Below are 13,188 nucleotides of genomic sequence, written 5' to 3' on the forward strand. Positions count from 1 at the left end.
AAATGGTCACCACTAACTCTTTCAGAATGGAAAGAGATAGTGGTGGCTCTCAGGGACCTGTACTGGGACCAGTGCCATTCAACATATTCATAAATGATCTGGAAACAGGGATAAACAGCGAGGTGGCAAAGTTGGCAGAGGATACAAAATTGCTCAAGATAGTTACATCCAAAGCAGACTGTGAAGAGTTACAAAGGGATCTCACAAAACTGGGTGACTAGGCAACAAAATGGCAGATCATATTCGGAATTGATAAATGTGAAATAATGCACATTGGAAAACACAATCCCAACTATACATACAAAATGATGGAATCTAAATTAGCTGTTACCGCTCAAGAAAGAGATCTTTGAGTCATTATGGGTAGTTCTCTAAAAATATCTGCTCAATGTGCAGCAGCAGTCAAAAAAGCTAACAGAATGTTAGGAACCATTAGGAAAGAGATAGACAATAAGACAGAAAATGTAATGCCACTATATAAATCCATGGTATGCCAACACCTTGAATACTTGCATGGAGTTCTGGTCGCCCCATATAAAAAAAACTATATTAGAATTAGAAAAGGAAGAGAGAAGGGCAACAAATTAATAAAGGTACATAATTTTCATATGAGAGATTAAAAAGTGAGACTTCTCAACTTGAAAAAGAGACAACGGGGGGGGGGGGGGGGGGAGAGAGGGATATGACAGAGGCCTATAAAATCATGAATGGTGTGGAGAATCCGGGGGTCACCCAATGAAATTAATAGCAACAGGTTTAAAACAAACAAAAGGAAGTACTTCTTTATACACAGCAGTCAGCCTGTGGAACTCATTGCCAGGGGATGTTGCGTACGCCAAAACTGTAACAGGATTCAAAATAAGTAAGTTAATGGAGGATAGATCCATCAATGGCTATTAGCCAAGAGAGTCAGGGATGCAACCCCATGCTCCGAGTGTCTTTAGCCTCTGGACTGCCAAAAGCTGGGAGTGTGCCACAGGGGATGGATCACTCAATAATTGTCTGTTTTGCTCATTCCCCCTGAAGAACCTGGTGTTGGCCACAGTCAGAAGACAGGATATTGGCCTACATGGGCAACTAGTCTGATCAAGTATGGCCATTATGTTCTTACTTATTTCTGTTGTGAACAGATTTGAGCCCTATTCTCTTACTGATACAAAGGGGATGTTTTTTGCCACTGACGTCAGTGACAGTAGCATCAGACACTTTGGTGGGATTTTTAAAAAGGATGAAGAGTTAGGCACTCAATTCCCATTGAAATTCAGTGGAATTTGTGTGCCTAACTCTCCTAGACTCCTTTAAAAAAAAAACCTTATCTATATGATTGAACATGTTGCTTTCTACTGACTGGAAAAATAAATAAAAGTATAAGGGTCCTTCAATGGGTGACAATTAAGAAATTTTCCTGTAGCTCAAGTAGTAGATGCCTATAAGACCAGATGACTACTCCCCACAATACCAAGGTATAGTTCACTGTGGAGCAGTAGTAGTCTTTCCAGAGCTAAAACTGATTTTGATCTTTCTTGTAACCACCAGAAAAATCCTTATGCTTTTAAAAGTTTAGAATTCAGGCTCATTGACAATTAAAACATCTGATAATTTTGAATAAATTAAGTCCTTTTTGAGATTACATGATACCTTTAAAAAAGGCTTCTTTTTGAAAACACTGACATATCTAACATCCTTGTGCCCCACCAGATGAAATCACACATCACAAAATCCATAATTTAAGCAGATTTTACCAGATGCAGTGTCACTATTTCTTAATCCAGGTACAGTAGCATAGTGAAATTCTTTATAAATGCCAAAAGTTTAGATACTGATTTGTGTGATATGCAGTTTTCAACAACAAGGATGTAGGAATTTTTTTTAATTGGATATTTGAAAACTAGACACAATGGCCTATCATTAAACAAAATGGAGAAAAGAAAGCCAATGGAGAACAGATATTATGACAACCCGTTGTCAATGAGTTCTTTCAGCAACTAAACTGAGCTGATGTATCATTTATATGCACTGATGAGCTGAATGCATTTGTAGGTTATTGAGAAGCTCTTTTCACAATCTTTCTGTATGGGCAACAATATGGTGACCTCTTAACCACTCCTTCTTGAAGTCTTTGCTAACACTACGTTGATGTACAACTAATACATATGACACACCAAAACACTTTGCCTAACCTTTAATGGAAATTAGTGCAAAATAAGTTGATTCTTTAATATTAACCTGCAATTACAACTTTTGATAGGATCGTTATTTTGACTAGTGCAATTATGAATGAACCATTCTACCTTGTTCGCTTGTAAGCTATCCTTGGCCTGCTATTATATATTTTTGAAAGTGATGGGCCTGAGGTCTGTGCTCAGGTTTACAAGTGCATGTATAAAAGGGTCTTTTAGACCCACTTCCCAGTAAATATATTGCAAACACACACACACAACGGTCTCTAAATGTATTAATTCTTTATTCATGGAAACCAGATATTTTATCAAGAAATTACATGACACTCTTTCCCATACAAAGTGAAAACAAGTTCAGCTGGTATTGAAGTAGATGTCAGAATTTCAGGCAGATGCCTGTCAATCACCTCATCCATGTCTTTATACTGACCAACAATACCAACTTTGAAAGACATCATTATGGGACTCTGGCTATATAATGTTTACATTTTTTCTTAGAAGACACTACGTTGTTGAAGGTATTCTGCACTGTTCTCCTTGCAGTGTATTTATTGTACTATCATGATACATTCTATTGTATCTGATTTAGGGTAACATACATCATTTGAATATAGCTAAGATTCAAGCGTTCAGATGAATAAGACAACAAATGCAGTTTTTTGTTAATATTCAGCTCAGATAATGAACCATTTTTCTGAACAAGTTTAAGTTATTCATAATCAGGGGTTCTGAAATACTCATATAAAAAAGAATAAAAGTATTTAAATATTGTCAAGTCACTCACATTTGGTATCCTTGCTTTACTATTCTGAACTGTATTGTTCTCTCAACACATTTTAAACCACATAATCCAAAATTCCATTAAATTACTCTGAAGAAAACTCCAGACTTTGAGGAGTTCACTCCTTTCCACACACAGGGATGTAAATGACTAATCAAACTACTGCTAAACTTATAAAAAGAACAGATTACACTGGATGTAGAGGGGGAAAAACATGGGTTATTTTAACATTTCTAATTTCCTCCCCTCCCCCTTTTTCTTCTTTTTGGCCAGGTCACAGTTAAAAATTCATTTATATTTCAGGGAAACATTTTGACTGTCATGCTACTTACACTCTTTACTTACAAAAAGGGTAACATACAACTAAAATGTGTGTATATGGTTAATATTCAACAAAAATGCTTACCTCATCAAACCCAGCAGCCTGTAAGTCTTGCAGCATTTGTCGATTGATTTCAGATGTTCCCCTGGCAGAGGGGCTGGTTTCGTTTGCAAAAGGCAGCAGGGAGTTTCGAATTTCTTGCAAAGCTTTATGGTACGTCACAAATTTGGTGGGATTTCGGCCTTGTCTGGGATCTTCAGCTGACATCTTACCCATATTGTGTTCAACCTTAGCAGCATCTGAGGGCTTAGGCAAATTCCTAAGACTCTCTCGTATTTCTTGTAACATTTGCCGGCTGCTGCCAGTGTAGTTACTAGCAGGAAAAGTCTTAGGCCTCATTTGTCTATATCCTTCCGGCTTCTCACTTCTCTTCATGAAAACATGTATCTATGTAACCTCCACCAAGGATTCAGCCACAAAAATTTCAAGAAAGGCTGGTTGGTAGTTTCAGAACTCACTCTTAAACAAGAGTGAAAACATTCACCACCGTTTGTGGTTCCAACAGTGCTGAAATTCTCAACAACCAAGTCAGCCACCCTGTAACAAAAAGAAAATTCAAGTTACACATGCAGTGAAAAGGTTGCAATTTGCAGGGCATACATATATCATTTCTTCCATATTTACTAAATTCATCATATGCAACTTATCATTCATGCAGTCTTTAACCATTCTAAATTAAAAACTATTTTGGCCTGGCAACATTTAACTAGTAAACAATGTTTTAGTTGCCTCTCAAGTCTAAAGATCCCGAAGCTGGGAGGGATCGAAAACAGGCTTATCAAACCTAGGGAGTAAACTTGTCTTACAATTATTGACAGTGATAAACACTGCTGATTTTTTTTCAAGCAGGGAGTGTACAGCCATCAGTTAACTGCAAACTTAACTATAATCTTCGAAAGAGTCCTTGGTATCTGCTACAAAAATTAACTGCATGCCTCAGTCATTTTAAACTATGGCCCAAATGTTTAAGTCCTGAAACGTCCTTGAATTTAATCTCACCTAGAAGACAAGAGAGGGGAAAAAAATACATAGTTTATTTTCCTCTACAGTAGTTTATCCTGATCACTGTCCTAACAGGTTGCTTTTCTGTGCTACTATTTGAAATATCATATTACCACAACTGAAGGATTATCAAAGATCTACACATAAAAAAAAAAGTGATCTAATGGACAAAGAATGGAGGGCTCCTTGATCCTGTTTCCTGCTCTACTCCTACTCACTGTGATACCTTGGATCAAGTCATTCAGCTCTCCATCACATCAACGCACTGGAGTTTGTTCCCCACCATTCCTCCCACCTTTCATTTTATTTTTAAGGACACTACGGAATTTAATCATAAAACAGATTTTTTATAAATATCATCTGCTTCAATTTCCTAGCTAAATGCAGATGTCTGATATCAGCTTTGCTTCAACAGAAGTGGGACACAGAAGAGCGCTTTGTAAGCTTGAAAGCTTGTCTCTCTCACCAATAGAAGTTGGTCTAATAAAAGATATTACCTTACCCACCTTGTCTCTCTAATATCCTGGGACCAACACGGCTACGACTCTGCAAACAATTTCAAATAGTCTGCCAAGTGGGTGATATTGTAAGAACTTCAGTGCAACAGATTGTGTGCTTTTAGCATATCAGAAAAACTGAAATGTATTTAAATTGGCAAAAGTGAACTCAATAAGGTAAACTGTTTCAAAAGAAACATTTTTCTCAGTGTTCTATACAAAATGATAAAGCTACTAGTTCTCATTACATATACTTGTCCATCAAAATTTTAACAAGAGTTTATATTTTGGTTTGAATTAAAGAATTGTACTTCTGCATGCCTAGGCAAATCACACAAGTTGATTCTGATACCACCTTTCTTACACCCTCTTTATAAGGCACAACATATGCCTAAATATAAGAGAAAAATGTAAATAAGTCATTCTTTTTTAAGCTTCCAAATGAATGCCTTACAAAATCAAGTAAAAATAGTCTGCTGTGTACAGGTCTGACATGACAAAAATTGGTATCAAACTAACAAGTTGGGGAAGAAAACAATGGGAGAGGAAGGATGGTGACACTAATAAGGCTGTGAATTAAAAACAACCTACATAACATACAAACTTTAATGATTCTAGTCATTTATTTTATGTTAGTCATAGATTTTAAGGTCAGAAGGGACCATTAGGATCATCTAATCTGTCATCCTGCGTAACAGAGGCCAAAACTTCATCCAACAAATTCTACACCCAGTCCATAACTTTTGTTAGAACCATAGTATCTCCTTTTAGAAAGATATACAGTCCTGATTTAAATATTGCATGCAATGAAGAATTCACTACGTCCCTAGGTAAACTGTTCCAAGTGTTGTAATCTTTCCTCCTCCATCACTTCTTGTCAGGGGGAATGTGATGAAATATTCTTAAAACTTCACAAAAAGTAACTAACAGTAAAATTACTATATTTACAGAAAACTATTTCAGATCTCCTAATTATGGGGTAGACATATATGTTTCTCTTACAAGCATTACAGCTGAGGGGGGAGAGGAGTGTTAGAAGTGCCAAATACTTGTGGCTCCCACTGCTGTGGATGCTCAGCACCTCTTAAAAACAGGTTAACTAGTTTTTAGTTCTGCAGTAGGATCTTAACCATTGATTTTACCCACCTTGTGCATAAAACCAAACATTTGCTTGCATTTTTCTCACTAGTGACAGCTTCAGTAGTTTCCTATGCCATTTCCATTCCAGCCCTGTTTTCAGGCGCTTTTAAACTTCTACAAGTGTCATCCCTAAATTCTCCCATGCCTGGTCATTGTCACAGATTCAGCCATTTGGGGGATGAGGAGAATCGGGGGAGAGGAAGAGAGTCTGAGTAAATAAATCCAAAGAAAGGTTTTCCTATTGTAAAAATATTTTAATTTAAAGTTAACTAACATAAAACTCACTGTGGGTAGAATCATGAAATATGGCATGGAAATAATCCTCAATGGGAGATGCCTTTGAATGTTGTTGTAAAAGTTTTTTGTTTTGATGGGATTTTGACTCATTAAGGAAACAAATTACACTGTATACACAGAGTAAGCTTTTAAACCAAGCTCATAAGGCGTGCACAGCTAAGGAAGACCATATTGATTAACTTATGTCGTAAAAAGTTTGAGGTGGTGGAACAAGACAAGCAGAGGTGTGCAGAAACACAATGGACCTCTGCTTCACTCAGCATGTATCTTATAAAGTAAAACCCATGCAGCTCCTAAGGCTTCCCAGGAAAGGAACTCCATCCTACCAATAATGTAAGGTGCAAGGAATAGGGCATTCTTGTGATGTCTTCCTTTTTCCTTTATAGGCAACCTGAAGAAAAAAAGGGCACAAATCCCCTATTTCTTTATTACATGTTAAGGTGGCCTGAAAGTGCCCCATTGTGACTGCCCAAAAAAGTTTCTGCTTTTTTACCACCTTAGAAATATCGACAATGCCAAACATTCTCTATATAGTTTTGCTGGATGCTTTCCTTGGAAGACCCAAACACATGGAAAAGGCACTCTCTCATCCCTAAGTTAAAGGGACAGGATGTAGACAAAAGCCTTTGTTTTTTGTTTTTTTTAAATTACTAAAACCAAGCCAAACGGCTCTTTTAATCTCATTTGCACACAAGCCCAGAACTCCTGGGTTTGCACTGGGGACACAGAACAAGCCCTGCGCTGCAGCCCCACTTGGGGCCAGCTGGCAGCTAAGCCAAGGGGGTGAGAACGCCTCCGCCTGGGGAGCCAGGAGCATCTGCAGTACCTGAGTCTGTCTTTAAGCCTTCCTTGCTGTCACTTTTCAAGGGGAGTGAGGTCTGCCCGGGTGGCCTCCTGACTAACCCTGCTCCCTTAGCAGGCAAAAACTTCCTCACATGCACAAGCCACAAGCCTGTGGCACCCTGTGGGTCCAGGCCTCAGGAGGTAGCAGGTGCAACAGGCACAAAAGCAGAAAGATTTCACGTTGAGGCTGCGCCCTGCGGGCAGCCCGCTGGGCTTTTCCTTTGGACTGGAGCCAGCAAAGCAAGGGAATCACCCAAGCCACAGGTGCATCAAACAGCAGCAGAGGATTCAAAGGCAGCACAGGCAGTCAACCCCAGGCACTGGAGTGCAGTACAGAGAGAGGCAGCCCTCCTGCCCCCTGGAGGGCACTTCGCCAGGAATCTTCCTGGGGCTGCCAGACACCAGCTGGGATGACACACCCCCAAGGCCCAGCAATGAGGGTTAGGGGATGGAGAAGCAAACCTGCCTCTGTGCGTTACATTCAGAGGGGACAGCTCTGACTCCACTACAGAGAACGATAGTGCTCCTTCCCGTGGGTCACCTCCCCCTTCTCGGTGCCAGCAGCCCATGGGGGGCCCAGCTTCATGCTCCCAGCAGGCAGCTCCTCCTTATCAGGCATTTGAGTTAAACTGGGGTATACAAGTACTTTTAAATAGTCTGCATAACAAATTACTCTGTCTCTCAATCCAGTTTTCATTTTTATGATCTCTCTCATGTCATAAACCTCCAGTTGTTCATGCTATTTTAATACAATATATAATCATTTTTTTTTTGTAGTCTTGTAATGTGCTCTTTTATGCTACTCAGTGAATAAGGCAGAAATCTTCAGGTATATACTTCCAGAGACTGTCAGGCATATATAAAATATTACAAGATGCTATGTGTTAGAATATAAATTGTAAAAAAAAATACATGTATAAATAGTATAGGATTATATAAAGAGTTATAATCCCTATAGGCAAGGGGACATAGTTAAGCTTTCCTGTACAACCATAAACTCTTAAAATCAGGAAATGTAAAAGTTAACTGCAACTTTAACATTAAAAATTTCAAAAAGTCAGAAGTAGTTGAAGTGAAATATGATAAAGCAGAAAGTATGCAATGAGTTATTAAAAAGACTGTTGAAAATAATTATGCTTAGATAAATTAGATGCTTAGATTTTTGTTCTTTACTTAGTTTTAGTCTTTATTTTCTATTTCTTTTAATGTGTGAAATGTAACTTCAATGAGAGCGTCTGAATAAAGACATGTGTCCCAAAGAAAGGTGAAGGCTAGGGTAACTTATTGCCAATTCTAAGTGGGATTTGTTCTTGCTTGGCCAACATGATGGAGAAGGAAGTTTTTCATCAAGGAAGAAGGTACTCAGAAGGTGTAAATGTATCCAAGACCCCATTCAAAATTATCTTTAAGACTAGATGGCTCAGAAGATTAGTAACAGAACGTTTAGGTTACTGATCAGAATTCAGCTGAAGCTTGTAGCACCCAGAAGCAATTATTATCTGACCACTATTATGTAAGCTACTTAAAATGAGTTTGTCAGTCCACACTGTGATAGAGAGACAACCATTACAATTTAATCTGACTACATATTTTCCAAGGAACAATGCCTAGTGGAGGAATTTTCCTATATAAATTTGCATACCCCGATAATTATGGGGAAAAGGGGACTGTGAGGAGGAAAAAAGTTGCTTTGCACTCTTACGGTTTTCCATAATATTGTTTGGTGCTTAGATATCTAAGGGATAAGGCATCTTTTAAATACCTAAGCCAAACAGACATTCCACCCTTGAAGGGCTCTGTGGTCAAGTGGATAGGGCACTTAACTGGGAGTAAGGAGACGTGGATTCTATTCTGAGAGTTACTTATGTGGCCTTTGGCAAACCACTTAACTTTGTGTGTTAATTTTCCCCAATAAAATGGAGATAATTATACTTGCCTTCCTTTGTAAACTGCTTTGACATCCTCAGACAAGGAATGCTATGTAATAAGTGTTACATATAATTTATTGTTTTCTTGGTGGTTTCAGCAAGACAGTCCAAAGACCAATGGGCTTGAAAACTGAATTGCTTTGAAACCAAATTGAGTTGGTTCCTCAGCTGAGATTGTCCCTCCATATTAGGGAAGTATGAGGAAGCAAGTATTGTCACAGACTGAGATATACCTGTTTTATGTACAGGGAACCTCAAACCCCAAGGCTGTCAATTCATCACATTTCACAAACAAGGAATTTACACACCCACTTTAGAAGTAAAAAAGGCTTTGCTAGGTGGTCAACACCACTCCCTTCGTCTTGCACATTAGCCAGGGGACAATAACTTCTCCCTGTACCTGAAGAACTGATGATGGCCCCACTTGCAAGTCTGTAAACATTGTCCATCAGTACATTTTCAGCTGCATCTATCTCTACTTCTCAAATGAAGCTGCATCAGTTTGCCCCTTCTTTCCTTTTAAGGAGACAAAAACCAGGATAACAGGTTTCTTACTTTCCAGGCCAAATTCTCAGAATATGTTTATTGGTCCTAGAAATATCTGTACTGATCTGCCATAGTGCTTCTATTCCCTGTATTTCACAAAATATTGGACCCTAAAAATGGATGTTGTTTAAGCCAAGAAAATATCCAACTTGAGAGCTGGGAAGAGAAAGTCTGATAATTTAGGTAGTTGTAGCTCAATTTGAGAGCGTAAACACTTGCAGCTTCTGACAGTAGCGTGTAAGGCCTTTCAGACTTCACTGGGAAAGGGAACCATTGGAGACATAAAAATATTATAGTTTAAGGTTTTATAAAACTATCACAAAGTTGTACATAGTTAATATTTCATAACAGCAACAACATTTAAATAAGTTATATAACACCCAATCCTTAAAAACTGTAATTGGAATAAACTCTCATTTCTCCTTCCACGCTTCACTTCTAAACAATTTAACCAGTCCAAATTTCTCAATCAAGACTATCATGTTAGAGATCAATTCTTTACACTTATTTAAAAGCTGAAATTCTTAGTTGTTTTCACATAGTGTACAGAAGTGATCCTAGAAGCTATGAGGACAGTAGCCACTAAAATCACACTGGAATTGGCATGACAGAGAGGTATTATGGTAATTAGAATAAAGCAATTTTAAAGGTGCAGCATCTCATGGAACGCCAGGGCTACAAATGAATGGGATACTGCATATGAAATTACTTTGCATTACTTTGGCAACATTGAATGTGCATTAGAAAACATAATCCCAACTACACATAAAAAATTATAGGGTCTCAGTTAGCTGTTACCACACAAGAAAGAGCTCTTGGAGTCATCATGGACAATTCTCTGAAAACACTGTTCAATGTACAGCAACAGTCAAAAAAGCTAATATCTTCGGAACCATTAGGGAACAGTCAGAAAATACGACAGAAAACATCATAATGCCACTGTATAAACCCATGGTACGCCCACTCCTTGAACACTGCGTGCAGTTCTGGTTGCCCCATCTCAAAAAAAAATGTATTAGAATTTGAAAAAGTACAAAGAAAAGTAACAAAAATTATTAGGGGGGGTATGGAACAGCTTCCATATGAAGAGAGATTAAAAAGACTGTAACTATTTAGTTTAGAAGACAGATATATGATAAAGGAAAAAAATCACAAATGGTATGGAGATAACAAAGAAGGAAGTGTTATTTATCCCTTCACATAACACTAGAACCAGGGGTCACCCAATGAAATAGGCAGCAGGTTTAACACAAACATAAGGAAGTACTATTTCACACAATGCAGTCAACCTGTGGAACTCATTGCCAGGGAATCTTGTGAAGGTCAAAAGCATAACTGGGTTAAAAAATAATTAGATAAATTCATGGAGGACAGGTCCATCAATAGCTATTAGTAAGATGGTCAGGGACGTAACTCCCATATTCTGGGTGTCCCTAAGCCTCTGACTGCCAGAAGTTGGGACTGGATGACAAGGGATCAATTGATAATTGCCCTGTTCCCTTCATTTACTCTGAAGCCTCTGGCACCAGCCACTGTTGGAAGCCAGGATACTGGGCTACATGGACCATTAATCTGAGCCAGTATGGCCATTCCTATGTTCTCATGATGTCCTCTTCCATACTGTATTACAATGGTTAACAGCTTTTGTTTCTAATCCTGGTGATTTGCAAGATACTGGAACATCTGATCCCTCACATCAGCACTGTATTTTGGCATAGACCACAGATTTATAGCAAGTACCGGACATGGGACCAATTTAGTTTTCAACCTATATACAAAAATTCAGAGCAGCATAAATACCATCTGTCAAAATATCAGATTCTCCCTTATCTGTGACAGCTGGGTACTTGGAGATGGCACTTGGACTAATGTGAACATCCACCAAATTTAAATCACTATAATGGTGGGATGTTCCTGGGACACCAACAGATAAATAAGTTAAACTAGGTTTCACTTAAATGAAAGTATGCTAGCCAAAGCTGACCTACTTTCATATAACAAATTATTTGAAGCAGAGGTTAGTGCCAGTAACAGCTGAAGAGGCCAAATGGGAGCATCATGTACAGGGAATAATCCCTCATCCAGTGTCTCCTCCTTAGCCCGGTGTCATCCCAACCCCACAGTCCTCAAAGATTAATAGATTGGGGTCTCGAATCAGTTGCACACACACGCTTTCAACTACCCTGCCCCTTTCGCCCCTATCTTTATTTTGCAGGAACGAGGGGAAACGTTTCAAAATTTAATCCAGGACTTAAATACACCAAAACTCCAGCTGCAGGAGAGGAGCGCCCAGAGAGGCAGAGACCCCAGCCCGTGCCCACCCCGGGGCACAAACTGGATTCCAGTCGGCGCCGCCCGGCCCCTCCCCAGAGCAGCTAAGGCGAGGCGCCGAGGCAGCAGACGGGGAACCCCAGCCGGAGAGATGGATGATGGTGAATCTCCCCCAGGCACAAAATGCTCTACCGGGGCGAAGAGATCTGAGCAGGAGCTGGTGGGGTGGGGGAGAGATGCAGCAGCCGGGCAGAGAGCTGCAAACGGCGTGAGCCAGGCGGGGAGCCGGGAGCAACCCCCATCGCGCCTCCCGAGGGCAGGGGCGGGGGAGGAGCTGTTATTGTCTCCACTCGCTCGCGGGGCAGCGCCCCCCACCGTGCCGAGAGGCGGCGGCCGGGGCCGGCGGGTCACGTTCACGCCCGAGGCGCGGTCCGGACTCGCCTCCAGCCCGGGCACGGGATCCCCCTGGCCGCGCTCCCCTCCCGGGGCAGAGCGGGGCGAGGGCGCTCAGCGGAGCCGGACCTACCTGCGGGGACGAGGCGGCGGCGTTGCCCCGGGCCCACGCCTGTTGCGCGGTGCGGCGCGCTGCGTGCGGCACTGGGCTCCGCCCGTGGGGCGGCGGCGGCGGCGCCGTTCGGGTCCCCGGCGCTGGTGGCGGCTCGTCCCCTCCCCCACCCCCCGTGGGGCTCAGTTCCGGGCCGCCATGGTCTCGGTGGGCCTGGCGCAGGCGGTTTCCCGGATATGGGCAGTTCCCGGCCACCTTTGCGCGTATTCCCTGCTGCTCCCCCCGCCCCTCTGGATTGGAATGTGAGTAGTTCGGAGTCAGCATTCCGGGCCGGGCCGGGCCGCGAGCGCTTCACGCGCGCCCTCGTCCTGGCTCTGGCCGCGGCCCGTAGCACAACTGCGCCCCCCCCCACTCAGGGAAGGCGCCGTTTCTGGTTGGCTGATACCCGAGGATCCCGCTCCCCTCCCAGCCGCCCCCACTTCTGAGTGCAGAGTTATTTGGTGCATGCAGAATAATCTGATGTAGCCAGGCCAGGGCGGCGGCGTTCTTATCAGCGGGGTTCCGGGCAGGAAGGCCTCCGGGGAGCGGAGTCATTTTGCAGTGCTCACCCCTGCGTGTCACGGTTTGTGGCTGCCCACACTGACACAGTCACCTGTCTGTCACGCGCCACTGAAATTCCGCTGCGGCGCAAATTCCATGCCTCATACGAAACCGGTTCAGAAGGCTCCATTGCCTTGGTAGTAAATCAAACCCGGGTTGGCATTGAGTGGGGTCCGAAGCAAGATAACTATATGTCACTTTCTCTGCGGACTGTGA

The 13,188-nt window shown here is 41.6% G+C and overlaps 1 protein-coding gene across 11 annotated transcripts in view; it reads right to left on the reverse strand.

The window, feature by feature from the left end:
• Positions 1-12,794, reverse strand: part of LATS1 (large tumor suppressor kinase 1) — a 41,119-nt gene extending 28,325 nt beyond the window's left edge. For 2 of the 11 annotated variants that reach the window (XR_012158080.2, XM_073337626.2), the window contains exons 1-4: positions 12,394-12,794; positions 5,989-6,190; positions 4,228-4,342; positions 3,368-3,880 (exon numbers count right to left, since the gene is read on the reverse strand). Coding sequence is in view for 10 of the 11 variants with exons in the window: in XM_073337626.2 (XP_073193727.1) it covers positions 3,368-3,718 (351 nt within the window). In the remaining variant the exon portion in view is untranslated. Of the gene's footprint in view, positions 1-3,367; positions 3,881-4,227; positions 4,343-5,988; positions 6,191-9,358; positions 9,383-9,450; positions 9,567-12,393 lie in introns of those variants that run through there. The other 9 variants (XM_073337625.2, XM_073337617.2, XM_073337619.2 and 6 more) reach the window with 8 other exon arrangements.
• Between the last annotated feature and the right edge of the window lie 394 nt (positions 12,795-13,188).

This window comes from Lepidochelys kempii, chromosome 3 (genome assembly GCF_965140285.1).
Source record: "Lepidochelys kempii isolate rLepKem1 chromosome 3, rLepKem1.hap1, whole genome shotgun sequence".
NCBI lineage: Eukaryota > Metazoa > Chordata > Testudines > Cheloniidae > Lepidochelys > Lepidochelys kempii.